General features: G+C 42.2%; 1 protein-coding gene and 1 long non-coding RNA gene across 42 annotated transcripts in view; one reads left to right on the top strand and one right to left on the bottom strand.

Annotated features, from left to right (window-relative positions):
- The window catches only part of MYCBP2 (MYC binding protein 2), a 148,922-nt gene extending 131,110 nt beyond the window's left edge, over positions 1-17,812 (bottom strand). For 39 of the 41 annotated variants that reach the window (XM_083435687.1, XM_083435709.1, XM_083435725.1 and 36 more), the window contains exons 1-4: positions 17,056-17,606; positions 4,975-5,050; positions 2,756-2,971; positions 2,478-2,631 (exon numbers count right to left, since the gene is read on the bottom strand). In XM_083435687.1, coding sequence (XP_083291813.1) covers positions 2,478-2,631; positions 2,756-2,971; positions 4,975-5,050; positions 17,056-17,402 — 793 coding nt within the window. In that variant the 5' untranslated portion in view covers positions 17,403-17,606. Of the gene's footprint in view, positions 1-2,477; positions 2,632-2,755; positions 2,972-4,974; positions 5,051-17,055 lie in introns of all 41 variants that reach the window. The other 2 variants (XM_083435700.1, XM_083435701.1) reach the window with 1 other exon arrangement.
- Positions 17,813-17,874: 62 nt separating this feature from the next.
- LOC310675412 lies at positions 17,875-26,436 on the top strand. Its single transcript, XR_014510123.1, has 3 exons — positions 17,875-18,152; positions 21,276-21,470; positions 25,677-26,436. It is a non-coding gene; the product is annotated as an uncharacterized lncRNA (long non-coding RNA).
- Positions 26,437-26,920: the final 484 nt, after the last annotated feature.

Genomic DNA, 26,920 nt, shown 5'->3' with positions numbered 1-26,920 from the left:
TGTACGTTTGTTGCTGTCAGAGCTGGCTCCGGGTCCCAGCTCACCAAGGACCTACGCTAGCCGGTAGTAAAGTATCAAAGTCTTTATTGAAGAATAGTTTCCATTTCAAAGCCTCAGCGTCCCAGCTCTACGTCTGGACTCTAGACCGGCGAAGCTCCGTCTGAGTCTCCGCCCCCTGCGCACCAGTTTAAGACTCTAATCTTACTCCACCTCTTCCTTCTCTCTCTCATCCTCTGGGTCCTACTACCCCCCGGGGTCTCCTCCCTCCTGGACTCTTCTGAGGCAGACGTTGACCCCTCTGACTCCTCCCCCTCTCTTCGGCGGGCTTTAGGACCTGGCTCCCTACCCGGGCTGCCCACCTTGCCGCCCTCCTGTACATTTGAACTTGGCGCGCGCACGCGTTTAACTTTCCTGATGACCGTTTCCTCGCTCCCTGACGAGGGTGTGGTCCCTCCTGCCTCACGTTCTCCCGCTGCCCGCGCGCCCCCTGATCCCGATGCCTGGGACTCCTCCCCCCTACTGCGCTCTGGGGGGGACGCTGGTCCGGATTTCCAGCTGCTACTCTCTGAGTCCCCTCTGGCCCCTTCTTCCCGAGGTGCCCCCCTGGGCACTCCCCTTGCCCTGACTATGGGGGCCCCTTTCTGTGAATCTTCCGAGTCACTGGAGAGACTCAGAGACCTCGGACTGCTGTCCTCGCTGACATTTCCTTCGGACTCCTCCCCCTCGCTCTCCACTTCCTCCCTCTCCTGTGACTCTGCTCCTGAACCCCTGACAGTTGCGCATCAACCTATGTTCCTTTGGGGGAAGGGTGATTTATAAATACAGTTAATAAAATAGACAAGTAAATAAATAAGTAGCAATTAATGCCTTGCAAGATAGGAGCTTTATTGGAAAAGTGAAAGAGCAACAATGCTGATGATTGCCCTGGATCCTTAAAAAAATTAACACTGCTCACTGAAATTATTTTTAAATAAATTGGAATCCATGCAGCATCAGAAAGAACTCAGATCCTCAACTGTTCAACCCAAAGTCTGGAGAATACTCAATGGTTAAAGGATATGCAAGACACATAATACTGTGTTCAATGTCACTGACATACATCTATCTGACAAGAGGTTTTCTGCCTTTCAAGCAGAACCACTCAGTTCACAGCAGAATGCTTGAAAATAGTCATCCAATCACTCAAAACATGTTGCCTTACTACTTTGGCTGTGGAGAATGTGGCTAGCGGCCGGGGTTCCGGAACGGATCCCGGCTGCAAAGTGAGGTACAACTGTAACAGATACTATAACAGATTTGTTGATATAGCATGTAAGAGTCCATGTTTTGTATGTTTCAGCACTTATTTGTGTCCCATGCCCCAAATGAAATAAATAAACATTAGCCCTATTTCTATCATGCAATGAGCACAGAAGGAGCTAGAGAGAGAGAAAGAGAGAGAGAGAGAGAACTGGTTAAAGAAATAATAACTTGCTGTTTTTAGAATTTCCCCCAACCCTCCAGAACAGATGCGCGTGGGGGGTGTCAGGGGATGGGGAAGAAAGGAAGACGTTCTGCAGCATTAGCAGAAGGTGGGATAGCTCAGTTGGTAGAGCACAAGACTCTTAACCTCAGGGTTTTAAGTTCAAGTCCCATGCTAGGCAAAAGATTCCTGCATTTGCAGAGGGTTGATGACCCTTGCCATCCTTTCCAACTCTACAATTCTATGATTCTAAGTCATTCTGCTCATACAATGACTTTGCTGGATTCAACCCAGAAACAATTATCAGTGACCACTACGTGGGTGATGTGGTGTAAAATTGGCTCAAATGCCAATTGAAGCAGTTTGGCATTAGGTTTTCTCCCTCCACCCCTCCCTCTCCAGCATGAAACACTCATAAAGCTAAAATAGTTTTAAAATTGTTTCAAATGTAATGAAGATCACACTGGTCTACTTGTATATACATGGCAAAGTGAATTTTTTTTAATGCGGTTGCTGAATTATCTTTAAAAGCAGTTGCTCATGACGTTGCAAATCAATTTTTTACACTTCATACAATTAGCAATGTTAAAAATCAGTTTCTGTTAAATTACCCTTATGTTACCCATTTATTCTGCAAATACATTTGGAGAAAATCTTAGCAGAACAAAGGCAATACGATTGCCAGAAGAAAACTCTGAAAACATTCATAATCATGCAGGACTACACTGCTGTTGTAATCTCCTTATACGATTCTAAATCCTTTTACCTGTTGTTTCTTTTTTCTCTTTAGCTGTTATTCTTACTTGTATTTTTAATTGTTTGCACTGGGTTATAAGCAGCTTTGATCATTTTAAGGAAAGGCAGGGTAAAAAATATTTCAAATATAAGAACTATATAAATACTCCCTGTGAGCTACCAGACCTACATCCCATAAATTGTGATTTAAAGATTTATCAATATTTCCCTGTTACTGTTTTGTTTGAAAAATTAGAAGTTAAATTGCAGGAAACATTACCTAGAACTTCAGGAGGTTCTGACTGGAGGCCTTCTGGTTGCTGGCCTTGAAGAACATTCAGAAGGGCCTGCAGACTTCTCAAACAGAGAGATGGGTGAGAAAACCTTGTCTCCTTGATAAGTTCAAACACTTCACAGAGTCCAACTTCAATTATCTAAAACACAACACAGTAAGTCCCGTTACAGTGAGATGCTTTGAGTTCTGTGCTACAGAACATGTCAAAGACTATTATTATGCCTTTTACATGGGAGCTTGACGTGGTCAGCGGGGTTACTTGCCTTTGGAAGCTTGATAGGCGGCTCCTTAGCCTCCTCCTCTTCCTCACTGTCTGAATCCCCACTCTGCACCATGTTTTTTGAAGCCAAGGCTACAGAGGTCTCCCTTTTTTGCCACTCCAGAACACAATGCCGCACATTGCAGTAGACGTTGAAAGCTGAAGGGTTGCTGTGAAGCTTGATGTCTGGTATGGTTACCATACTATCCAGGTTTTCACTCTGATTAAAAAAAGAAAGATGTTTTCTTGCAGTCAACAGGTCAGAAAAACCTTCATGTTGTATTAGAGAGGCATTCATCAAAATCACATTATTTTGACAAGTCCCCTATATTTGCTAAAGGAGCAAAAAAAAAAGGCGAGAACAAGGATGATCCATTTAAAAACTGAGAATCAGAATGGGGAAACCCAGCCAGATGGGTGGGGTATAAATAAATTGATGTTGTAGTAGTAGTACCAAAATCATGAACGTAAACGGGGGATTTCTTAATCAAATATTGTTGCACTATATCTTCTCTTGGAAGAGACAAATCACAATTGAGAGAACTTTTCTTCTTTCTTATTTAGCCTCCCTGCAGGAATTACCTATAAATTAACTGCCGCATGGATGCCAAGCTGTAACACAGTATGAGTTCACTCATTAAGCGGATTTCACAGCTGATTTCTCCAGGGGCATGGCACCAAAAAGACTTGTGTCAAACAGCTGCAGCAGTTTTTAATTAAGGACAGAAAGGATGCCCACCTGCTATTGCAGCCCACAGTATCCCCTTCCCCATCACCTCCCACTGCTGTCATGGAGTTTGCAACTGGTAAAGGTACATTGTCTTCAATTAGCAAAAGGTTTCACACGTTACAGTATTTGCCGCAGCTAAAGTGATGGTACAGGTGCTGTTTGCTGCAGTAAATGTATGAAGGGTACATGAAGGGCAGGTGTAGATCCTAAATACTCTGAGGCATGTGCCAAGGAGCACCACTTGGCTGCCACTTCCTGGCATGCGTCCACTGTATGCACTGGATGAGTGGCTACCCTTCATATCTTATGTTGCTTTTTTTGTCATTTCTGGTGGGAAGGTAAATGGCGTTTCCGTGCGCTGCTCTGGTTCGCCAGAAGTGGCTTAGTCATGCTGGCCACATGCCCAGAAAAACTGTCTGTGGACAAATGTCGGCTCCCTCGGCCAGTAAAGCGAGATGAGCGCCGCAACCCCATAGTCGTCCGCGACTGGACCTAACGGTCAGGGATACCTTTACCTTTACCTTCACCTTTACCGGCCTTTTAAAATGCTCATTTCTAAAGTGAAAGCAAAAGCACAAAGCTAACTAGACGACACCTGTAAGTCCTTCACTGTGGCCAGAAACCATACAGAATGAACTTGTCTGCAAACAGATGTGAAATATTTTCTTCTGGTGGCAGCACTTTGTGCCTCCTTGGGAACCCCTCTGGAGTGTTCTGTGATGTGTGGTAGCTGTTTGAAAGAGTACAGATTGCTGCACCTGGACACTGGGAGATGAAACACCTTGCGTGCAAACAGAACATCATAAGCTACACTTCCAAGACACTCATATGTTATCTCGAACAGACACCATTTAGACATAATTGCAAAGACTTCCTGTTTGAGATTGTTTTAGTGACCAAAGTTGAACAGAAGTTATCGGAGTGGATGTTTAATCTTGCTGGATTTTGTGAGTTTTAATCACATTATGTCTTTTGTTTAAGCATTTATACACTGCTTTCCACTGCATACATACGTCTCAAAGCAGCCTTCAATGAATATACAATATACACATTTTAAAACAGATTAAAACATTAAAAATAAAAACATTAGGACAGTATCACTGTCCTGAAATAAAACTAGCCTACTGTATGAAATCTAGCAAGGACAGTGCCTCCCTGTTCTCTACACCACTTTAGGATTTCTGAACATTTTAAAACAGGTCACAAATGACAGCGTGAAATAAAAAGCTAAAAAGAGTAACCTTGAAAAAATAAAACAATAAAACCAAGGAAGAGAAAACTGCATAATGAAATGCTCAAATCACCCCATTGTTGGGGAACCCTAATAAATGGATTATAACTTAAATATGCCCAGTATTGAACCTCTTGAGTTTCTTCTAGCTATACAGTTAACACAGGTATTATTTTTCCTCTTTATTGAAGTTTACTCCAATTTGCAGACTTTTATTCCAAGTTGAAATAGTCAATTACAATATGAAAAGAGTATGATTTACCTTGTTCCGTGCTCTTATTTTCAATTTACTCTTCTGCTTTCTTTTTAGTTTCTTCTTACTTAAAAGCTTTTTACACCTATATAAAAAAATGAACAGTTTTTGTTTTAATTTTTTTTAATCATAATACACCAGCAAATTAGGTTTACTGTTCAGTCCTCAGAAATGTTCCAATGGATTTTACATCAACATGTGTGTAAAGGATTGCAACCTACTGCTCCACACAAAGCAGAAACAAAAGCTAAACTGTATCATCAAATGCCATCTTTCAACATCAACATCAGTCTCCAGCAAAGACATCAAACTACAATGGTCCATTTAACATGCAAATTAATCCCACAACATCAAGGTATGAAGTCTTCATCAGGAAACTTGATCCAGTATTTTATTACTCCTTCATTCTATTATAAATGGGGTCAGATGACTGAAATGATAACTTAAGAGAAAATCTTCAACTATTTATAGGTTCCATTCCCACAGAATATCTGCTTGTGTATTACATAGTAATAGATGTGCTACAATCTCTTGTATAATGGATATAAAACACATAAAAGTTAATTGGCTTATCTGAGCAACAGAAAACTGATTTCAGTCCAAATAGAAAAGCTGGTATTCATAATTCATTTTTTCATTTGGATCATTTTATGATCTGAATCTCATTCTAGTACAGTGTTAGAAACTTGAGGTATGAAATCTAGGCACTCAATGGCACCTTAAACCTAGGTTATGGGCACAACAATGGAATGTCTAGATGCACTTTTTTATAACAAGAATAAAAGCTGAAAATGAATGAACTGCAGCTAAAATATAATGTTCATTTTCCACATTGTCTAGTCCTTCCCCTGCCCACCCCCCTAATATTCTTAAGAAGGTCTCTTCTCCAGTCTTCAGAGAGTAGCTGGAAGTGTGGAATTTTTAAAAAAGATTGATTTCATGATAAAGCCAATTTTCATAGTTTTAAATACCCCAAAACTGAAAAAGTCTGCATTTTGGGGGGGGGGGGAACCCTGTAATAACCAATATTATTTTAGATTTTAAGATGAACTTTGTTTCATTAATTTTTTCTTTTACAGCTATGGATTGTAGGAAAGTTGTACCCAGTAGCCATTTTCCCCCCACGATGTCCAAAAAACGTAAATTTTTGTTACAAGACATAAGAGACCCATAAATTTTATTCTTTGTTGAGAAAGAGCATGTCTTTGCAATCATTTTCGCCATCAAAAACTTTTGAATGCATCATGCCCTAACGCTGAAAATTTAGGTTTTCTAAACCTAGTTCTTCTACCAAAAAAGCTACATTTATACATTTTTTAAGGCATTTATAGAATCTTTTGAGTGTGGGTGTATTTTTTCCTGAAATCCTCATCATGTTATTGATCTCTATGTAAAATTTCAAAGAGATCTGATCATTGATTATGGAGAAAAAAATAAAATGCACACAAGGCCAAGGATCTCAAGAGTATTTCACAAAACTTTGAAGCGCTATAAAATTAAAACCGTTTGAGATAGAGGGAGGAAATTTAACGGGGTTTCTTTCAACCTAAGAGAAGGGTGTACACCAAGTTTCATCAAAATCCGAGACAGTGGGTGGCAAACCCCTTGTTTTTTGCGTTGATTTGATGCGGATGACCCGTAGGTTTTAAGGTACCCATAAGGTAAATATAAACTAGAGTCCTATGGACTGCAAGAAGATCAAATCTATCCATTCGGAAGGAAATCAGCCCTGAGTGCTCACTGGAAGGACAGATCCTGAAGCTGAGACTCCAATACTTTGGGCACCTCATGAGAAGAGAAGACTCCCTGATGTTGGGAAAGATGGAGGGCACAAGAAGAAGAGGACGACAGAGGACGAGATGGTTGGACAGTGTTCTCGAAGCTACCAGCATGAGTTTGACCAAACTGCGGGAGGCAGTGGAAGACAGGAGTGCCTGGCGTGCTCTGGTCCATGGCGTCACAAAGAGTCGGACACAACTAAACGATTAAACAACAACAACAAAACTTAGGACATGCTCATGAAGTTCTTCATGGCAGCCTTCTCCAACCTACCGCTCTACAGCAAGTCCCATCAACTCCAGCCATAAAAGCCATGGAGAAATGCTCATGCTGACTGGGGCTGATTAGAAGTTTAGCCCAAATATCTAGAGGGCACCAGGTTGGGGAAGCCTAATTTATGGAATGCAAAATACTTGGGCTAGATTGTAATAGAAATCAATAGCTCTTTACAATGATCAAGAGATGTAGAAAGAAAGAAATGTTTTTATCACTTTTCCTAGCAATGGTCAGCATGGAGAAATGTTATTTTGTTTGTGTCACCCACCATCAGAAGGTTGGCGGTTCAAATCCGTGCGGCTGGGTGAGCGCCTGTTGCTCTGCTCCAGTTTCTGCGAACCTAGCACTTCAAAAGCACACCAGTGCAAATAGATAAATAGGTACCACTGCAGCGGGAAGGTAAAAGGCATTTCCATGCTCTCTGGCTTCTGTCATGGTGTTCCGTTGAGCCAGAAGCAGTTTAGTCATGCTGGCCACATGACCCGGAAAGCTGACTGCGGACAAATGCTGGCTCCCTCAGCCTCAAAGCGAGATGAGCGCCACAACCCCATAGTCACCTTTGACTGGACTTAACCTTTACCTTACCTTTTTAGATCCCGCAAACAATGAACAAAAGAAGAGAACATGGTATTGTTTAGAAACAATACCATTTTGATATAGCACAGAAATATTTCAGTTTGCTTATTAAATAGCTAATGGCTATATTAAGAAAATAAAGTCTCTGTTACATTTGACTTCATCCAGTACCAGAACTCATAGTGTCAACCTTCTGTTTTGTTTAAGAATGTAGTTTCTCTATTTACAAAAGATCTAAAAGATAATTTGGTACAGCCATGCAGTTTTAAAGGCAGCTTTATATGAACCAACAATAAAATTGTGAGTAAGGTTTAAAGAAAAAAAAATGTGTGTAGCTAATTCTGTCAACAGTGAATTAGCAAGTATATGATACTGTGCCTCCCCCCCCCCCCTTTGTTTTAGAGAGGTATTTGGCAAGTATACCACTGACTAGCCTTATAGTCTCATACTCCATTACATTATGCAATATTATAAATGGATGCATATAAGTGAATCAAAATAGAAAACGCATACACTAAGTCTAGGCATCCAGTGCCAAAGATTTTCTCAAAGCATGTTCTTGTAGGTTTCCCCAATAACAATAAGCAGGAAGTTAAATAACACAGTCTATTTAAACAACATTCTTATCATTATGGCTGCAATCCAAAATTCATCGACTTAGTAGTAAGTCTTGTTGAACTCAGTGCAACTTTCTCCCAATTAAACATACTTAGGATCAGCTTGTTAATCTGTTAATAAGTGACTTCTATTATTAGCAGTGCTCTGTCAAATGCAATCTTTAGTTCAATACATTCAATGTAAAAGCAACCACATTTTTAAAAATCCTTCTGGAAATGCAACAAATAACCTCATGTGACATTCAGTGTCACATTAGAGTACTTCTGCTAGCATGACAGGAGTTCCCCCTACTTCTCTTCCCTCTTCAGATCTGCTCCGGGGGGGGGGGTCCCCCAATGAAAACAGATTTGGGTTCCTCCAAAACAGATTTTGGGGCTGCAGTGGGGAAGTGAAGAAAGGGAAATCCCTTTATGCTAGCTAAAGTCCATTCCACTGGCAGGTGGCTATCATCAGATGTCAGCCCTTGAGCTTTAAAGGGGCTTCTAAAAAAACTACTACTGTATCATTCAACGTTCTGTGTCCTCATCAGGAATGTAGTTTCCAGACATCATGAAGCCACTGAAAAAAATATATTCAGGCTCTACTTTTAGATTAGGAGAATTGAAATATATACAGTATGGTTGGTGGGTGTGGGGTGTGTATTACAGTACTGTAATTTCTTCTCAATTGGCATATTTTCCTCATTTATGAATATGAAATATTTTGTGCATACATGACTGAATGAAATTGTACTGTGTAATAAATATATGTTTTATAACTGTGTTAAATATGAATAAATCAGTTACTATTTTTTAGTATTAAAGGATTTACTGTATGTTTAGCATTACAAATGGTTAAATATTTGTACTACAGTGGTACCTCGGGTTACATACGCTTCGGGTTACAGACGCTTCAGGTTACAGACTCCGCTAACCCAGAAATAGGACCTCGGGTTAAGAACTTTGCTTCAGGATGAGAACAGAAATTGCGCGGCGGCAGCCGGAGGCCCCATTAGCTAAAGTGGTGCTTCAGGTTAAGAACAGTTTCAGGTTAAGAAAGGACCTCCGGAACGAATTAAGTACGTAACCAGAGGTACCACTGTATAGGTAATACCTCAGCTTGAAATGAAACATGAGGCAAAAAGTGTATTTGATTAGGCCTCAGACCTCTGCAAATGTTGCAATGTAGTGGGCCTGGCTGCTAACAGAAGCCTTAGTTACAGTTGCCAAGGAGGCAACACCTTTGGCAACAATGCTGAAAATCAGTGTATTGTGTATTTATGCTGATTGGGGGCATTAACCTGACTCTCAGAACAGCGCTCTAGAACAGCCATTCCCAACCAGGTGCCCTCTGAGTGCTTTGGCCTACAATTTCCATCTTCTCTGACAATTGACCATGTTGCCTCTGGCTGATGGAAGCCAAAAATGGCTTGAGTCCAAAATATCTGGAGGGTCCAAAATATCTGCGGGGTACCAGTTCAGGGAAAGGCTGTTCTAAAACAACTCCTCTTGGTCCTGAAATAAAAGCCAATAGCAAGGGGTACTTATGGTGGCCATATGTTCCTAGCCAGTATTATATGTATGGCCACTACAGACAAGGGCAACAGAGGAAGACAGAAAGGAAAAAGAAAGGTAGTAGAAGAGGAAAATAAGGCTGTCAAAAGTGGAGGTGCAATCTAGCAGGTGCCTACGAGGAACACCCTGAAGAAAACATAGAAGGAGAAGGACCAGAAAACAACAGCTGGAAAAGGCAATAAGAGGGCTTCAGGAAATATATGCTTAAGAAAGCGGAGAGGCTTCAGCAAGTAAGTAGCTGGGAAGTGGACCTGGCCCAAGTGAAAACTTCTGTTCAGAAAGGAGTCCTCATTTGCAGCTGAACATTCAACGGACCAGTGAGAAGAGTTTTATTTGTTTGATAGTTTAAAATTGTTTGATGGTCTGATTTGTAATAATTTGGAAAATTAATAAAAATAATTTGGAAAGGGGTGGGGGCAGAGAACTGAGAGAGGACTTCAGTCCAGAAGCCAGTCTTGTCTGAGTGCTAACTGGGGGGGGGGGGGAGGGAGAGAGGGGGGGGGTGGGTGGGAGGGAGGGAGGGAGGGAGGGAAAGAGAGAGAAATTAAGCCCTGGCTTTAAATGGGGGGTTACCTAAACAAGGGTGACTCATTGGTAACTATAACAAGATGTGACATCTCACAATGTTATCCTGCAAGCTTTAAACTGGTTCCTTTTAAACATATATTAATGTCTATAATATCCTTTGGTTCATGCTTAAAGTCAAAAGTTGTGGGTCAACCTCATGCTTAAACTACCGGTATATCAATCAGGCTACTATAAAGAGCCTATAAAGAGAGGATGAAAATGAGTGTTTGTTTTAAGATATACAGTGGCAGCATAAATTTAACAGCAAAGTTAAAAGATACATATGTTTTTTCAATGGTTTGTAACAACTATACCAAGCGTAACAAAGGGAACTGCAAGTACCTACACATTACAGCTGTAATCCTACATGTACTTAGAGCCTATTTAATTCAAGGACATTTACTTCCAATTAAAGATGTTTAGGATTGCAGTATTGAGTAATTTATCTTAACTTTTAAAAATAGGTTAAAGGGGCAGGGAAGATATAGCTATCAACATTGTAGTAAATAAAAGGAAGGCTATTATTTGGGCTCAGAAGCCATATTTATCACTTATGAAGAGGGGACCTCTTTTAAAGAAAAGGCTGAGAAAATAAACACCCCTATAAGGAAAAGCAACATTTTCAAATATTCAACTACTGTAATTATATTCTTTTATTAAGTTTGAAGTTAATTGCAATTATGCACAGTAAGCCTTGAATTCTGTGTACAGTTGTGGGAGGACAGTTCACTAATTCAACGAGACTTGCTTGTGAGTAAATATGCATAGGATCAAGAGACAAATGTTACAGTTACTGTACACAAAATTAAACTACCTTGAACACTATTTGTTTTATTTATGGCCTATTCCATCTCAGTAAATACATACCTCTGAAAACGTTTAACTAGTCTGTTGAAATGGAAAGGTTTGCATGAACTGAAACCAGCCTTTCAACTCTTTCTCTTGTTAAATCCATTCCTTAATGGTTGGTGTGTATGTGTGTGTTTGAACATTCATTAGTTTATTTCACTTGATGTAAAAGAGGGTGATATATGAGGTAAGTGAAAAGAAAGATGTTTCAGAGGCTGTGTTATACAATAGAGGCCTTGCCATGTGGTTTCTCAAGTCAACAGACTTGCACTGCACCCCAAACTCCTTATTCTGCAACATTTGAAAGCATTTTTGTAATGTGAAGCCTTAAGAGTGCTGCTTCTCTGGTAAGAGTTGAACATTATTGCCTTTGAATTGTTACCAAGATATTTACAGTAGTGTGCTAAACTGTTTTAACTCTTTCATTAATTCATTCTGAAATAAAGTATTTCATTATAATATTTCCCGCCTCCCATTTCAGGCCTTCAGAAGACAAACTGAAACCCTCTCTCCCCATTTTTCTATTCTGTCCAGTTCCACGTTATGTTCACATTATCCCGAGAGACTGAGAAGCACCAATACCTTTTAAAGCATGCATTCATACATTCTGTGGGTTGTACCCAATAGGCAGAGCAATCCAAATTGTGCGACACTACCAAACCTCTGTCCACAGGCACTCACAGAAGCAGAAGTGGGACAGGCAGATGGAAACAGATCCCTGTACCAATTTCAAAGTTCCTGTGAGCAGAACTCCATTCATGGGATGTTCCACCTCTGGAGCAAGGGAAGAGGCAATCTCAGCCAATTCCCTTTCCTGCTGCAACTCCCCCATTAAAACCTACTTGGAAGACCCTCTGGAAACATGTGGGGAAGGCTGCTTGAGTATGGGGGGAATCTCCTTTCTACCTTCCTTCAGAAGGAGCCTTTGCTAAATTTTCAGTTCCTTCCGTGAATGGAAGGAGTCCTTCCAGTCACAGAATACTGTGGATCCAACCTAATGTTTTGCTGTTTGACATCCTTGGTCATAGGTTCACTACCAATGTGTTAAATATTAAATAAAAACTTCTTGTATTACAACTGTTACAAGTTTATTTAACATACACAGAAATAGGTGTATGCTCCATTTTCAATGTGGTTTTTTTTTCAAAGAACACTATTTTGGACTACTTTCAATAACCAAGATAATTTGTACGGTTCATATTTAAAAGCAATGTGTATACGTAACTCCAAACTATATTCAATTCAGAATTCAGTTGAATGAAAAGTAATAATACCACAGCTATCAAAACATTGTATTGTTCTAGAGTAAAGCAAATTAAGAAAGCATCTGAAAGCACCTGGACATAGAGGTTATTTTGTACTGATGCAATGTAATAAGTGTATAGTTAAAGCTATGGTTTTCCCAGTAGTGATGTATGGAAGTGAGAGCTGGACCATAAAGAAGGCTGATCGCCGAAGAATTGATGCTTTTGAATTATGGTGCTGGAGGAAACTCTTGAGAGTCCCATGGACTGCAAGAAGATCAAACCTAACCATTCTTAAGGAAATCAGCCCTGAGTGCTCACTGGAAGGACAGATCCTGAAGCTGAGGCTCCAATACTTTGGCCACCTCATGAGAAGAGAAGACTCCCTGGAAAAGACCCTGATGTTGGGAAAGATGGAGGGCACAAGGAGAAGGGGACAACAGAGGACGAGATGGTTGGACAGTGTTCTCGAAGCTACCAGCATGAGTTTGACCAAACTGCGGGAGGCAGTGGAAGACAGGAGTGCCTGGTGTGGTCTGGTCCATGGCGTCACAAAGAGTCGGACACGACTAAATGACTAAACAAAAACAACAATGTAATAAGTAAGCTAATGTTTGGATACAAGTTTTATTACTGCCAGGCCATCGGAACCTGGGCTTGTGGTTTGTTTGGGAAGCAAGAAACCATGTGCCCAGGTTCAGACGGCACGACAAACCAAGGGTTATGTTTGTTGCTTCCAGTGATGACAGGAGCAAGGGAAAAGTGAAGAGGAAACTTTTGAGCAGTATGCACAGCCACACTGCTCATTCACATGGAATCAAATCAGAATACTGTGTCATTCCCATGTCTGTATCTTAGATATCGTATGGATGCAAAGAATATGACTGTCCATCCCCTAAAAATGAAGAGGGGGGGGGGATTGATCCCACCAGGGAAAGCTTCTAGCCATTCATTTGCATATTTGCCAAGAGAAAGAAAAAGCAATGTTACTTTCAAAATCTTTAGTGGATTCTACTGTATTGTTTCATATAAGGGAATGCAGTACACTCGCGCCAGGCAGATGGAACCAACTGTGGGTTTTCAGTGGGTATCCCTTGCATGTTCCCATGTGTTTACAAACATCCAGTTCCCCTTAATGCTTCAGAATGAGCACACAATGTACATGAAGCAAACATGTTTTCCACATAAACTGTAAATTGGTCCTGATACTGTGAGGTCAGAGAAAGAATGCAGGTCCTGCTGGCGCAGAAGGAACTGCACACATTACATTTAATATTTATTATCACCATCCAAAGAGGGGCATCACAGGCAATACTGAAAGTTCAGTAAACAATGCCAGAAAAAAAATCTAAGAAATTCTATTTACCAGTTCTATCACTTTGCCACTAGGAATTAAGTTCAGACCTTGAAAACAGGCAAGTTGTCACCTTGGGCTTTGCTACTTACTTCCCTTGCCAACAATGGCTACTGGTTTTTTTTCTTGGTACCAAAATGGGTACCATTTGGGACACTGCATCCAAACCTATTGGATGACACAATATAACTTGGTGCACATCTCCTTGAGGAATTATCACACCCTGAACAATCCTACTATTTATTTATTCAGAGCTTCTGCAAACTTCACATTCTCAGCACTTGGATGTCTGACTAGCCTGGCTCCAGCAAATAATGAGTAATCAAAATCTAAGGGCAAATGTGAACCTGCAACTCTTTATCCAGAAGCATGCAGCTTGCTGAAGGAGCATCAGGAGGAGGAATGAAATGGCATCTTCTGTTTTAAATGAGAGCTTTTCTCATAGAAATACTTCTTTCATGGGAAGAAGTATTTCTATTCCAGAATCCTCAGATTTAATAAGTGATTGAAGAGTACTTCAGACCATCAGTAAGCACTCTAAAACAGCCTAATTTTTTAAAAACAAAATTCTCTAGGTCTAGGAGAAAGCACACAGAATTAATAAAATATATAGTATAAACCTATGCAGAGTTAGGCTCAGGACAACAGTCAGTCTGATTTGGTAGTCTCCACTACTCAATTCAGAATAATTTGTGATTTTTTGTAAAAAAAAACCTGACCTGGGCACTTCTTTCCCTTAACCTGGATAGGTCAATTCATCAGTCCAAAAAGCATTTAAGCATATTTGGTTATACTGTTATAGCATATCTAACCGGCATGTGACACTGGACTGTATCTGACTGTCATATTCCAAACAGATCCACTAAAATCAATGGGTCTACTGTGGCTTAGTCAGATGCAACCCACTGAATTCAGTGATAAGCCCAATTGATTCAACATAAAAAAGGAGTGCTTTTGAATATGCTTTCAACCTGAGGACAAGCCATGTCACTATCCTTGGAATTAATAAATAACTTCTCCCTATACAGATGATTACCAGACCTCAGTGATTCTGCCAGGTGTTAAGTGTTTCAGCATCCCTTTAAAATCAAGATTATTTAAATAAGAATGCATAACTATCAGTTTCTTCCTACATCAACAACTATGTGCATATGTAAAAGATCAGCAACTCATTCTTTCCTTTCCTGATTCCATCTTCACCCAGTCCAGACTTTAGCTATAACTGACAACAGTAACTTTCCATTCTTATGATATAACAAAATCAAAGTACTTCTTTTGCCGACAATGAATTGTCACATTCATTTCCATATTGTTTGCATCCATTCCTTGTTATTGAGTAAAAATGTATATTGTAAGCTATTCAGGATAAAAACTTGAGTTTTTTATTTTTGCTTACTTTACTTTTTAGAGTGCATTTATAGGAGTAGGAACCAAATGCTGCGCCTGAAAACATTAGAGTCTATCTCACCACCTAGTCAAACACCACATTTGGCATGGTAGCAAATAAGGAGTAAGATTACCAACTCTTAGCTTGCCTTCCTATTGTTAACAATATAAACCAATTTCCTTTTATAACCAACACATGGCAACAGGTAAGCATGATTTCAAGAGTTCTAAATATTCAATGCCAATAATATACAGGGCAATCCAAACCTCCTATCTGCCATACTAGAGGGGTTTTGGATGGGGCAGAGATGCTCCTCTTCCAACCTCCTTTAGCACCCCAAAGCACCTGCCCAGATGGTGGGAGAAGCTATCACTTGTGATATCTCTGCCAGCAGTTATCAATGGATTTCAGGGGGAGTGGCTACACCACCATGTGATTCCATCACATCCTGGCAGGAGCAAGCTGGTGGTAGCTACACTACCAATCACTACCACTGCTAGTCAGGGGTTAAGATAGCCATTATTGCAATCTAATTTATTACCCTAAAATAAGTAGTCTATCATCCAACTTTTGACTGCTCTGGAAAATACTACATCTCCACCTATTCCTCGCTGACAGATTCTTGTAGGTAATATTCCTGTGCACTCTGCATAAATAGTATATTTATGTAATCTAACAACAGTATAGTATATTTACTCCAATTACTTGGTAGTTGCCTACTCCACAGCCTGTCAGTAGGGATTAATTCTAAAGCAACATCTTTCCTCCAGAGAAAACTGGTGAAAAAATGTTATGTCAATTCAAAATCCATATGGATTTTGCAAATCCATGTTCTGGAAACCACAGCTTGTTCTTCCCTGCCAAAATCTAACTGGATTTTACATTCTACTTATTTCCCCCCCACATGGAGTCCTTGACAGGTATTTCTACACAGATGGAAAAGAATAATACTGGAACAGGCCCAAGTTCTCAAGATTTGACTTGCAGACAAATCTGTATCATCTTGCTCAATGACAGATGCTAATTCTCGTTAGGAATTGTTCAACATTAGCCCCAGTTCTCTTTCCCTCTGCCCACTAGTTTTGATACATTAAGCAAACACAGATTAAGGAGCAGCAACATCTTGGGGTGGAGGACCAATGGCAATAGCAAAACTACTTTGATACCCAACACAAAACAGACATGCTGCGAGGTACTGCCCAAACAAGAGGGCACATTCTGCTTACTCCAAGAGGTCTTAGCCACCTGGATTTTTTTAAATACCTAACATACAGCCTCATCGCTGAATCACCAGCAGCGCGTGGGCCTTCCTGAGAAGAGACAGAGTTCCCTGTTCCAAATATTTTGTGGCAGTTACCACCTAGCTGATGAGCCGAAATGGCACACAGACTCCCTGACGAGATGCCTACAGATTGAACAGGATTTGCCATGGCACTAAAACGCCACCTTCCTTAAGCTTCGATTCTAAGCACAGACACTTGCCTGACCCAGTAAAGCCTCCTGGAACTTACTTCTGAGTAAGCAGGCATAGATTTGCATCAGGACCAAAGTCCACGATGGGAACGGCTGAGCTACCCATTCAGATCCTGCTACAGGAGGGTGCTCGTGTGGAAGACCGCCGTGTGCTTGTGCACCCACTAGCCTATGAAGTGCGTGTGGATGTGTGCGCGCGTGTGTCTAGGCAATAAGGTATTGTCCTGCCTTTTCAGAACTGCAGTGCCAGAGGGCGATCACGTTTTGGACAGGCAGCTGGGCTGCTACGCAGGGCTATATATCTGCCCGGGGAAGATCGTCCAGGAGCTTCCTGCACGGGTCCCACCACCCGGGGTGGCGGGTCGCGTGTGTGCGCGCATCTCAGCGCCCGCTTCCGCCGTTGTTGTCATTTACCTGGCGCCCGGGTGTCCGGCCTGCTCCCTCTCGCTCAGCGCCGCCGCGGTGTAAATCCTCCGGTAGCGCTCGGCCAGGGCCCGGCCCGACAGAAGCAGCTGGTAGCGGCCCCGGCAGCCGCCGCCGCCTCCTGCTCCTCCGCCTCCGCCGGGAGGAGAAGGCAGCCCCGAGGATGTCATGGTCGGCGGAGGCAGCAGGAGCAGCGCCCCGAAGCCCGCCGCGCTCTCGCCGGGGCCCATGGCCACGCACGGCTCGCCGGTGCCGCTGGGGAAGAGGAAGAAGCCCGGGCCACCGGGCTCGGATCCGGCGGCGGCGGCGGCAGAGGAGGAGGCGGCGGCCCCGCTCATCGCTCTCCCCTCCCCGCCCCTGCGCGCTCCGCCCCCGCGGCCGGCCGGGAAGGAAGGCAGGCGCCCGCTCCTCCTCTTTCCCCTCAGCGCCTCAGCGGCCCGGCCAGAGCCAAGCGCGGCGGCGCCGCAGCCAACAGACACACAACCAGGCCGCCCGGCCGGCAGCGCCTGACTGAGGAGAGCTGACTGACAGGCGCGCAGCTCCTCCCCCTTTGGGCGCGAGCGCGCCGAGAGCGGAGGGAGGGAGGGCGGGGCCGCGGGGAAGAGAGCGAGAGGGGAAGAAAGGGGCGGGGTGCGCGCGCGCGCGCGCGCGTATATGTCTGTGAGGAAAAGCGAAGCCGGCGTAGGGCGAGGCCGGGCGACGCAAGGGCGCGCGCGCGCTCTTCTTTCTTCGCGGGCCGCTTCCTCCCTCTCTATGGTACTTTCCACTGTAGCGCGTCTCTTTCCGACTGTCAAAACGCTGACATTTTGGTCCGGACTACGCCTGCGCGACTTCTCCCTTTTTTGGGGGGGAAAAAGTGTCTTGCCCCACCCGCTTTTTATTTCCGCCCCCCCTCCACACACACATATCTGTGGGTACTGAGAGTCCAATGTGCGCATGTCTGTTGCGGTTGAGGAGGGAGCCGTGTGTTTCTCTCAGGGGGTGTCGCTCGCTCTGGGCTGTTGTTCTTATTTCTCTACCCACCCCCACACCCTCTTTCTCTTGTATCTGCTTCCCGAGAGCGCGTGGAGATGATGTCATAGTAAATTGTGTGTGTACACACACACACACACACACACACACACACACACAGTGTAGACTCTTAAATATTTAGCAGCGGGTGGAAAGAGAGGAGAGAGGTTTTTTTAAAAAAGTATTTCAATTATTATATATTTCTTTATACCCCACCTTCCCCTGATGGGAATGAAGGCACCTTACACACACACAGAGAGAGAGAGATTTGATTTATTATATTTCAATTTTTTTATTTGTTTTATCGATTTTAAAAAAGAAAACTGCAATCAACCAAAAAAACCCACCCTTGTATAAACATGGAAAATCTTATTAAAATAAGCATGGGGGAAAGTTTGGAGTGATAATGAAAAGTGCACTACTCAAAATTAGGATTCTTGGATGGGGTGACAGGAAGTTACAACCGAAGTTATGTTGTAAGAAATCAAATTTTCATTTGTAAATTGTAATACATTTCGGCTTATATTTTGTTTGGGTTTTTTGTTGATTGTAATTTTTTTTAAATCAATAAAGCAAATTAAAAGATTTATTATATTTCTATGCCGCTTTTCATTCATATGAACCACAAAGCGGTTTGCAAACAATACGTGACAGTAACAACAGAACAACAGAAAAGCAACAGAAATCGTATAGAATAATTTAACAAATCCTCAGTAAAACAATTGCAATCTATAAAGCATTACTAACAGAACAACTGAAAGGAAAAAGCTAAACAGCACAGTTACAACCAAAGGCATAGGATTCACAAAGTACTACAGCATTCATCTATAAAAACTATATTTAACAACACAGGCACCAACTCTAGGGGGCTGAGGACACCCAAAATATACTGGGTCAGAGCTGAGGGGCCCAATCCTGAAGAATCAGGAAGAAGCTGGCAATAGGCACTCCTAGCCAATGAAGCCTGGTGAGTCTTTAGTTACTAAAAGGAATCAATATGTTAACCCCAGGCTATGAACCAGATTAGATGGAGAACTGCTGCATGATTGTTGTTGTCGTTTAGTCGTTGAGTCTTGTCCGACACTTCATGACCCCATGGACCAGAGCACCCCAGGCGCTCCTGTCTTCCGCTGCCTCCCGCAGTTTGATCAAACTCATGCTGGTAGCTTCAAGAACACTGTCCAACCATCTCGTCCTCTGTCATCCCCTTCTCCTTGTGCCCTCCATCTTTCCCAACATCAGGGTCTTCTCTTCTCATGAGGTGGCCAAAGTATTGGAGTCTCAGCTTCAGGATCTGTCCTTCCAGTGAGCACTCAGGGCTGATTTCCTTCAGAATGGAGAGGTTTGATCTTCTTGCAGTCCATGGGACTCTCAAGAGTCTCCTCCAGCACCAGAATTCAAAAGCATCAATTCTTTGGCGATCAGCCTTCTTTATGGTCCAGCTCTCACTTCCATACATCACTACTGGGAAAACCATAGCTTTGACTATACTGACCTTTGTTGGCAAGGTGATGTCTCTGCTTTTTAAGATGCTGTCTAGGTTTGTCATTGCCTTTCTCCCAAGGAGCAGGCGTCTTTTAATTTCGTGACTGCTGTCACTATCTGCAGTGATCACGGAGCCCAAGAAAGTAAAAACTCTTACTGCCTCCATTTCTTCCCCTTCTATTTGCCAGGAGGTGATGGGACCAGTGGCCATGATCTTCGTTTTTTTTTATTTTGAGCTTCAGACCATATTTTGCGCTCTCCTCTTTCACCCTCATTAGAAGGTTCTTTAATTCCTCCTCACTTTCTGCCATCAAGGTTGTGTCATCTGCATATCTGAGGTTGTTGATATTTCTTCCGGCAATCTTAATTCCGGCTAGGGATTCATCCAGCCCAGCCTTTTTCATGATGAATTCTGCATACAATTAAATAAGCAGGGAGACAATATACAGCCTTGTGGTACTCCTTTCCCAATTTTGAACCCATCAGTTGTTCCATATCCAGTTCTAACTGTAGCTTCTTGTCCCACATAGAGATTTCTCAAGAGACAGATGAGGTGATCAGGCACTCCCATTTCTTTAAGAACTTGCCATAGTTTGCTGTGGTTGACACAGTCAAAAGCTTTTGCATAGTCAATGAAGCAGAAGATGTCGTCTTTCTGGAACTCTCTAGCTTTCTCCATAATCCAGTGCATGTTTGCAATTTGGTCTTTGGTTCCTCTGCCCCTTCAAAATCCAGCTTGTACTTCTGGGAGTTCTCAGTCCATATACTGCTTAAGCCTGCCTTGTAGAAATGTTAAGCATAACCTTGCTAGCGTATGGAATGAGTGCAATTGTGCGGTAGTTGGAGCATTCTTTGCTCCATGATACTTAGCATTAACTGAGGCCTGCAGTTATGAGAGAACTAAACTTGCAGACTCTTGGTGCAATGCCTTGTCAAGCTGTGGCGCTCACGTGACTGTACAAATGCTTTGACAGCAAACATCTAAATATTAGAACTTCCCCATGCTTTTTTTTCTGAGGGTACTCAAGAGTACGCAGTACCGGCACCTTTTCCCCCTCGAAGAAAAACACTGGCTAAAAAGTGTGGCACTGTATTTACTGTAACAACTTCATGGTAAGTAGTGGTACCTTTTTTCTAGAAGAAAAGCACTGGAAGTTCCACAAGCTTATGGTCCAAAAATGATTACATGAGAATCACCACATGAAGGAAGTGACTGTGACCCAGTCATATAAAATAATGTTGCAGAGAGTGTCTGAAAATATATTCTCATGTGCAGTGCTTTTTTTCTGGGGAGACACAAGGTTACGCATACCCCTAAACATTTTGTGAATCCAAGTTTGGCATCATTGAGTATTTCAATATGAGTAGGAAAATGAGAGTACCCCTAAATGTTTTTTCAGAAAAAAAGCACTGCTCATGTGTGGTTTACTTGCTCCTAAAAGTAGGAAGCCGTCAACAGTAAAGGAGATGTGGTATATAATTTTTGGGGAACAAGGTGTGAGAGGAATAAAGTCCCAGAGTTGATTTTTTTGTGCATAAGTAATGAACCAGACGAAGACTCTTTAGCTTTTAGGTCTCAACCCAGTTTAGACTAAAAAGTTACTGTTCTCATTTTAGTTGCAGTTCATTTAAAAAATGAATAAAAGCAGATCTATGAAGAGTATGGATACTAGTGTGTGCTGCTTTTTATTCTGTTCCTTATTTGCTGATTCCAGGAGCCCTGATATTCAAATATGAGTTTTGCCTTGATGACTTTGGCTAGCATGTATTGACATTACATTACCGGATCATATGCATTGGGGTCCATTGGAACATGTTGCCAGATGAGCGTACAAAGGATGGCATCTGTATTCTTCATGGATGTGTTTGATGTTCCTCCCATGTCTAGCAGTGATCATACCTCATGCTGGGTAAGTCTGTAAGATCTTGTTGAGAATTTATTTCAACAGGCATGTTCTAACTGGACTCCCTGGCAGGTTTTGAATAAACATCCACAAATTTATTAGTTGAATACATGATAGATAAGGCAAGGATATGTACAATTTTATAACATGCAGAGAACAATATGTGCAAAGATATCAGAGAGGGGAGCTGAGGGAAGTCCTGGGGGGGGGGGGAGAAATAATGTAATTGATTACTTGGACTGATAATTTGTTATGCTGAAATTGTTTAATTAAAATATTTTTAAAAAAAAACAACAAAAAGCAGGCATGGTCAATGCACTCTGTAATTGCAGCAGTTTCACCCCTACTTAGTCCACCTGCATGGTTGTTTTAAGTCACTTCTGGAATCATACAGATAATTCTGTCAGTCTCAAATGCGAAGTATTAAAAGTAGCAGTAATAATTATTGCTCCTTTAAAAATTCATACGTGCTACTGTCACTTTCTTGCCTGTGTTCTTAATCCCAGCTAAAATGATCATGGTCAAAATTCTGAATATCTCTTCTGCAAATGTTTTTGGGTTACCCCTACCCTAATGTTTTTCATGAATTAGGAAATTGTGTAAATTGAATCATAAAACAAACCTTAAAACATAAAATGATACTCCATGTTGTCTAGGATAGAGTTCTCCTGTTTCTCTTAGAACCAAAACATTTAATTCTAGTGAGTCTTTTCATGAGCCTAGTAGCATCTGTGCTGTATTGCCATTTGCCTGTTCTGTTGATGACAAAGATATTGCTCAGCAGTGGAGCTAGATAAAGCAGCCTACAGTCCACCTTAAAAACTGGGTTTATGAAGGCTTCTATAATACACTCTATATAGGAAGATGTGCCTCTGGTTCAATTGAATACAGAGCTGGGAGGAATCTAGTGTTTCTCTTTGTATAGCCTACTCTGTCATGCAACAAGCTATCACTCTCATAACTTGTTTTTAAAAATCCACAAAAAACAGCAGGCAAGCAATTAGTCTTATGGTATGGGAAATAGATGTATTGTTATAAAATTATTATTTGATTGCTGTGACATTTTCTGGTTTATGTAAAAGAGAAGATTAAAGAGGCAGCAGAATGACCACTTTTAAGTTTTGAAATTTAAACATTAAACTGAAACTTTAAAGGCTCTCAGCCATCAGTGGCCAAGCATGCCAGACACATCTATTGTTAGGGAAATGATAGGTAAATGGCTCAGAATGGCTAGAAAATAGCATGAGATACCTCTGGAAGGTGAGACTCAGTCCCCATCCCCCCACCCTAAAGCAAGGGAACAACCTAGGCAGTGTGTATGTCAGAGAACTATGGGGGAACAAAAAAGAGGACATACATAGAAAGGCGGGATGCGGGTAGTGCTGTGGGTTAAACCACAGACCCTAGGACTTGCCGATCAGAAGGTTGGCAGTTCAAATCCCCGCGACGGGGTGAGCTCCCGTTGCTCGGTCCCTGCTCCTGCCAACCTAGCAGTTCGGAAGCATGTCAAAGTGCAAGTAGATAAATACCAGTAGGTACCGCTCCAGCGGGAAGGTAAACGGCGTTTCCGTGCACTGCTCTGGTTCGCTAGAAGCGGCTTAATCATGCTGGCCACATGACCGACTCCCTTGGCCAATAAAGCGAGATGAGTGCCGCAACCCCAGAGTTGGTCACGACTGGACCTAATGGTCAGGGGTCCCTTTACCTTTACCTTTACATAGAAAGGCAAAAGCACAGAGCTGAGCTGTAAGTTGAAGGCATCTAGGGGTGCCTCTCTGGAGATCTGAAAGTAAGGAAACAGATCTTCTATACTGTCTGTCTTCAACTATTCTCAATTGTAAATAACACAAATATTACAAGAACACCATAACTTCCAGATTCTGCTATTGTTTTGTAGCAAAAAACAATAGTTTCATAACACCTGAAAGACTAACAGATTTTTATGGTGTTAGCTTTCATGGACTACAGTCCACTTTATCAGAAATTGAGATTGCCCAAAGTCTCCAGTGATCTCTCCTTCCAAAGTAAGCTAAACCCAGCTAGCACTGTTTCATGAATGTCACACCATTCAGGGAAGTGGTAAACCCTATTCAGTGTTTTGTTTCATTGGTTCCGTGGTTATGCTTTTCTGAACATTGCTCTGTTCACCAGTCCCCACCACAGCTGGAACTGCATCTTACCGTCTTCCTCTTTTGATACAAGGAACTAATTGCGTGGTGTGGATTTTGGTTGTAAATTTCAAAACTACATATGCAATGTTTGTTTTAAGGGTGCAGAGAATGAGCTGACAAGAGTCAAAGTGAATTTCCAGTGTGTAAATTGGTCAAAATTCCTAAGTTTAAGCTAAATAGGAAAGGGAGTTGATGAACCTGCATAAAACTTAAATGTCCCTTCTGCAACTGGGCATTGGTCTGGCAGTATTCTGGACCGCCCAAAGATTTTTCAACGTATTTTGAGGTTGCCAGTTCTATACAGCATGCCTATTTTGTAAAATCACACCCTATCTTTAAGATAGTTTGGGAAATGCAGACATATTTGTTTTAATGTAGTTAAGTCTCTTTCAACCTATTGCTGTGCAGTGGAGTGGACTTCTGCATAAAAATGAAATTATGCTTCATGGCTACTATTTACAGAAACAGCAAGGTGGTATATAAATGTAAGATATAATCAGAATCAGAACAATTCAGTTGTACATTTATTAATAAGTATGTTTACTTATTCAGTCTAAACCACTCAGCCTAGGGCTTGCTGATCAGAAGGTTGGCGGTTTGAATCCCCGCGCCAGGGTGAGTTCCCGTTGCTCGGTCCCTGCTCCTGCCAACCTAGCAGTTCAAAAGCACGTCAAAGTACAAGTAGATAAATAGGTACCACTCCAGCGGGAAGGTAAACGGTGTTTCCGTGCACTGCTCTGGTTCACCAGAAGCGGCTTAGTCACGCTGGCCACATGACCCGGAAGCTGTCTGCGGACAAACGCTGGCTTCCTCAGCCAGTAAAATGAGATTAGCGCTGCAACCCCGGAGTCATTTGCAACTGGGCTTAACGGTCTGGGGTCCTTTTACCTTTACCTATGTTTAGGATTGCAGCCTAAATATAACCCTACCTTCAGATATCTTGCAAAGATGCATGAAGTCCATACTATTAGTAAAGGTAAAATGTAAAGGACCCCCTGGACAGCTAACTCCAGTCAAAGGTGATTATTTTGGTGCTGCGCTCATCTTGCTCCAGGCCGAGGGAGCCGGCATTTGTCCACAGACAGCTTTCCGGGTCATGGGGCCAGCATTATTAAACCGCTACTGGCACACGGCGGACCATGATGAGTGCCAGAGCACATGGAGACGCTGTATATCTTCCCGCCACAGCAGTACATATTTATCTACTTGCACTGATATGCTCTCGAACTGCTAGGTTGCAGAAGCTGGGTCAGAGCAACGTGCGCTCACCCCGTTGCATGGATTCAAACCACCGACCTTCCGATCAGCAAGCCCAAGTGGCTCACTGTGGTAGCTCAAACTTAACAATACATCAGGACTGAGCTATGAATCTCACTTGAATCTCTTCTCTGCCAAGAACATGCTAGGTGGCTCTTGGTAACCTCTCATTCCCTCAGCCCCACCCCTTTAGCCTGCAATAAAGAGATAATAATAACTCTTCCTTGCAGAAAGATGCACGTTTTCTAACAATATAATGCATGTGAAATTGCTGAACACTTGCAAGCATTGTATAAACACTAGGCATTATTAGGGGTTGTTGAAGTGTCTTGCTGATAAGATTGTTGGCTAAAATCATGAGTTTTGTGTGATCGCTGCCAGCTTGATAAAGTTTGGCCTCATCAAGCATAAACAGTGAGTCAATTTGGAATGTGTGCCGCTCTTAGCTCCTACTGCTTTTGACACAAAGGCAGAGTATTTTGCAGGATTAAATTGTCATGATCCAAAGATCTGCTGAGCCACGCAAACAGAGGATATTGAATGACGTCACCATCCCTAGAAGGCTCCAGCCGTGCCCCAGATCCTGTTAACCTTTTATCTACTCTGCACTTAGCACCAGACAATGTATTTCAACCACCCTTCTTTCTGGTACAAGTTCATATATGTCTTTCAGAATAAAGCTTTCCCTACTTAATTTACTGTAGTGCATGTTTGCCAGGTGTTAGAATGGCTAATAAGGTTGCTAGTGTTGTAAATATACTTGTCTTCCCTGCACCCCTGGCAGTTTAATTTATTAACTGTGAGAGACTCTGAAGGCAATCTGCATCGTCTGCCTCGTGGAATACTTTCTTCATAAACGAAATCAATATGAGCCTTTGCTACTGCTGTTAATTCATAACATAAGTTTTTCTGTACTGCTTTTTTTGGGGGGGGGTTTGAAGCCGCTTATAAAACAATAAGTACTAAAATATGCACGTTGACGCAGCGGGTAGGAGGAGTTCAGTGGTGGGGAATCGCCAGCCCATGGCCTGAATTAGGCCTGGCAGTGATTCCAGTTTGGCCCTTGAAGCTGGTTCCCACAGCCACATCTACCTGTCTTGTATCATATGTGATGTCGGGTGTGGGGCAGGTAAGACTCGTCCAAAAAGGAACAATCAGAAACTTAAAAGTGCGACCCAAATGGCTGAGGGAGGAGAGAAGGGAGGCTCCCTTCCTCTGAGGGAAAAGGACCAGAGGAGGCGTTGCTGAATGAAACTAAAAAGAGAGATAGAAGGTGCTTTTAAAAAAGAAAACTTGAAATGGATATAATGGAAGGAATGAGTGAAAGTGGTCGTTTGGGCAGAGGGGATAAGATACATTAAGTGTGAAAAGTGGAAGAGAAATCATAGCAGATGACTAAGAACAGTTTGAGAAGCATGGGGGGGGGGCATAAAATAAAAAGCTCCCCAAGAGCTTCTGCATTAGTTACCCTAACCTCCCCCAAAAAAGGATTTGAGTCAGAATGCTTCCACAGCCATTGTCTGTATTTAACAGGAATTCTGTAATTCTACAGGCGCAACTTCCCAAAACAGGTAAACTGCTAGGAATTTCTGCATGGTGCACCCATAAAATGTACTGTGTTCCCTCACTACACCATACCACCTAAATAGCATATCTCTTAGGCATGGTCTTTAACAGCTGCAGTTTGTCAGAATTTTGGAGCTTGTGTGAACATGGAAATTCCTTAACACAGCATGTTAAATGGGAAGGGTTTTTTGTTAATTGAATTCACTTCTATGGGATGTGCTTTGGCAGAACAACTGAGTTTCACAGAAAGTGACTCATCAGGCATAACCTGTCACTTTTACTGCCTTTCTCAAAAAGGTTTACTTGAAGTGCAATGTCAGTTGCGGAAGATCTTCTTGCTAAGATCTGTAACCTTTGCATCTATTTTAAAAGAATCTCACTCCTTCTGAATAAAACCTACTGCAGATCACCCAGCGCTTCCCACTTCAGTGGGAGAGTTAACATGCCCAAATCTTTTGTCTT

Source organism: Podarcis tiliguerta, assembly GCF_965153285.1.
Source record: "Podarcis tiliguerta genome assembly, chromosome: 4".
Lineage (NCBI taxonomy): Eukaryota > Metazoa > Chordata > Lepidosauria > Squamata > Lacertidae > Podarcis > Podarcis tiliguerta.
This window is presented reverse-complemented; position numbering and strand designations above follow the sequence as displayed.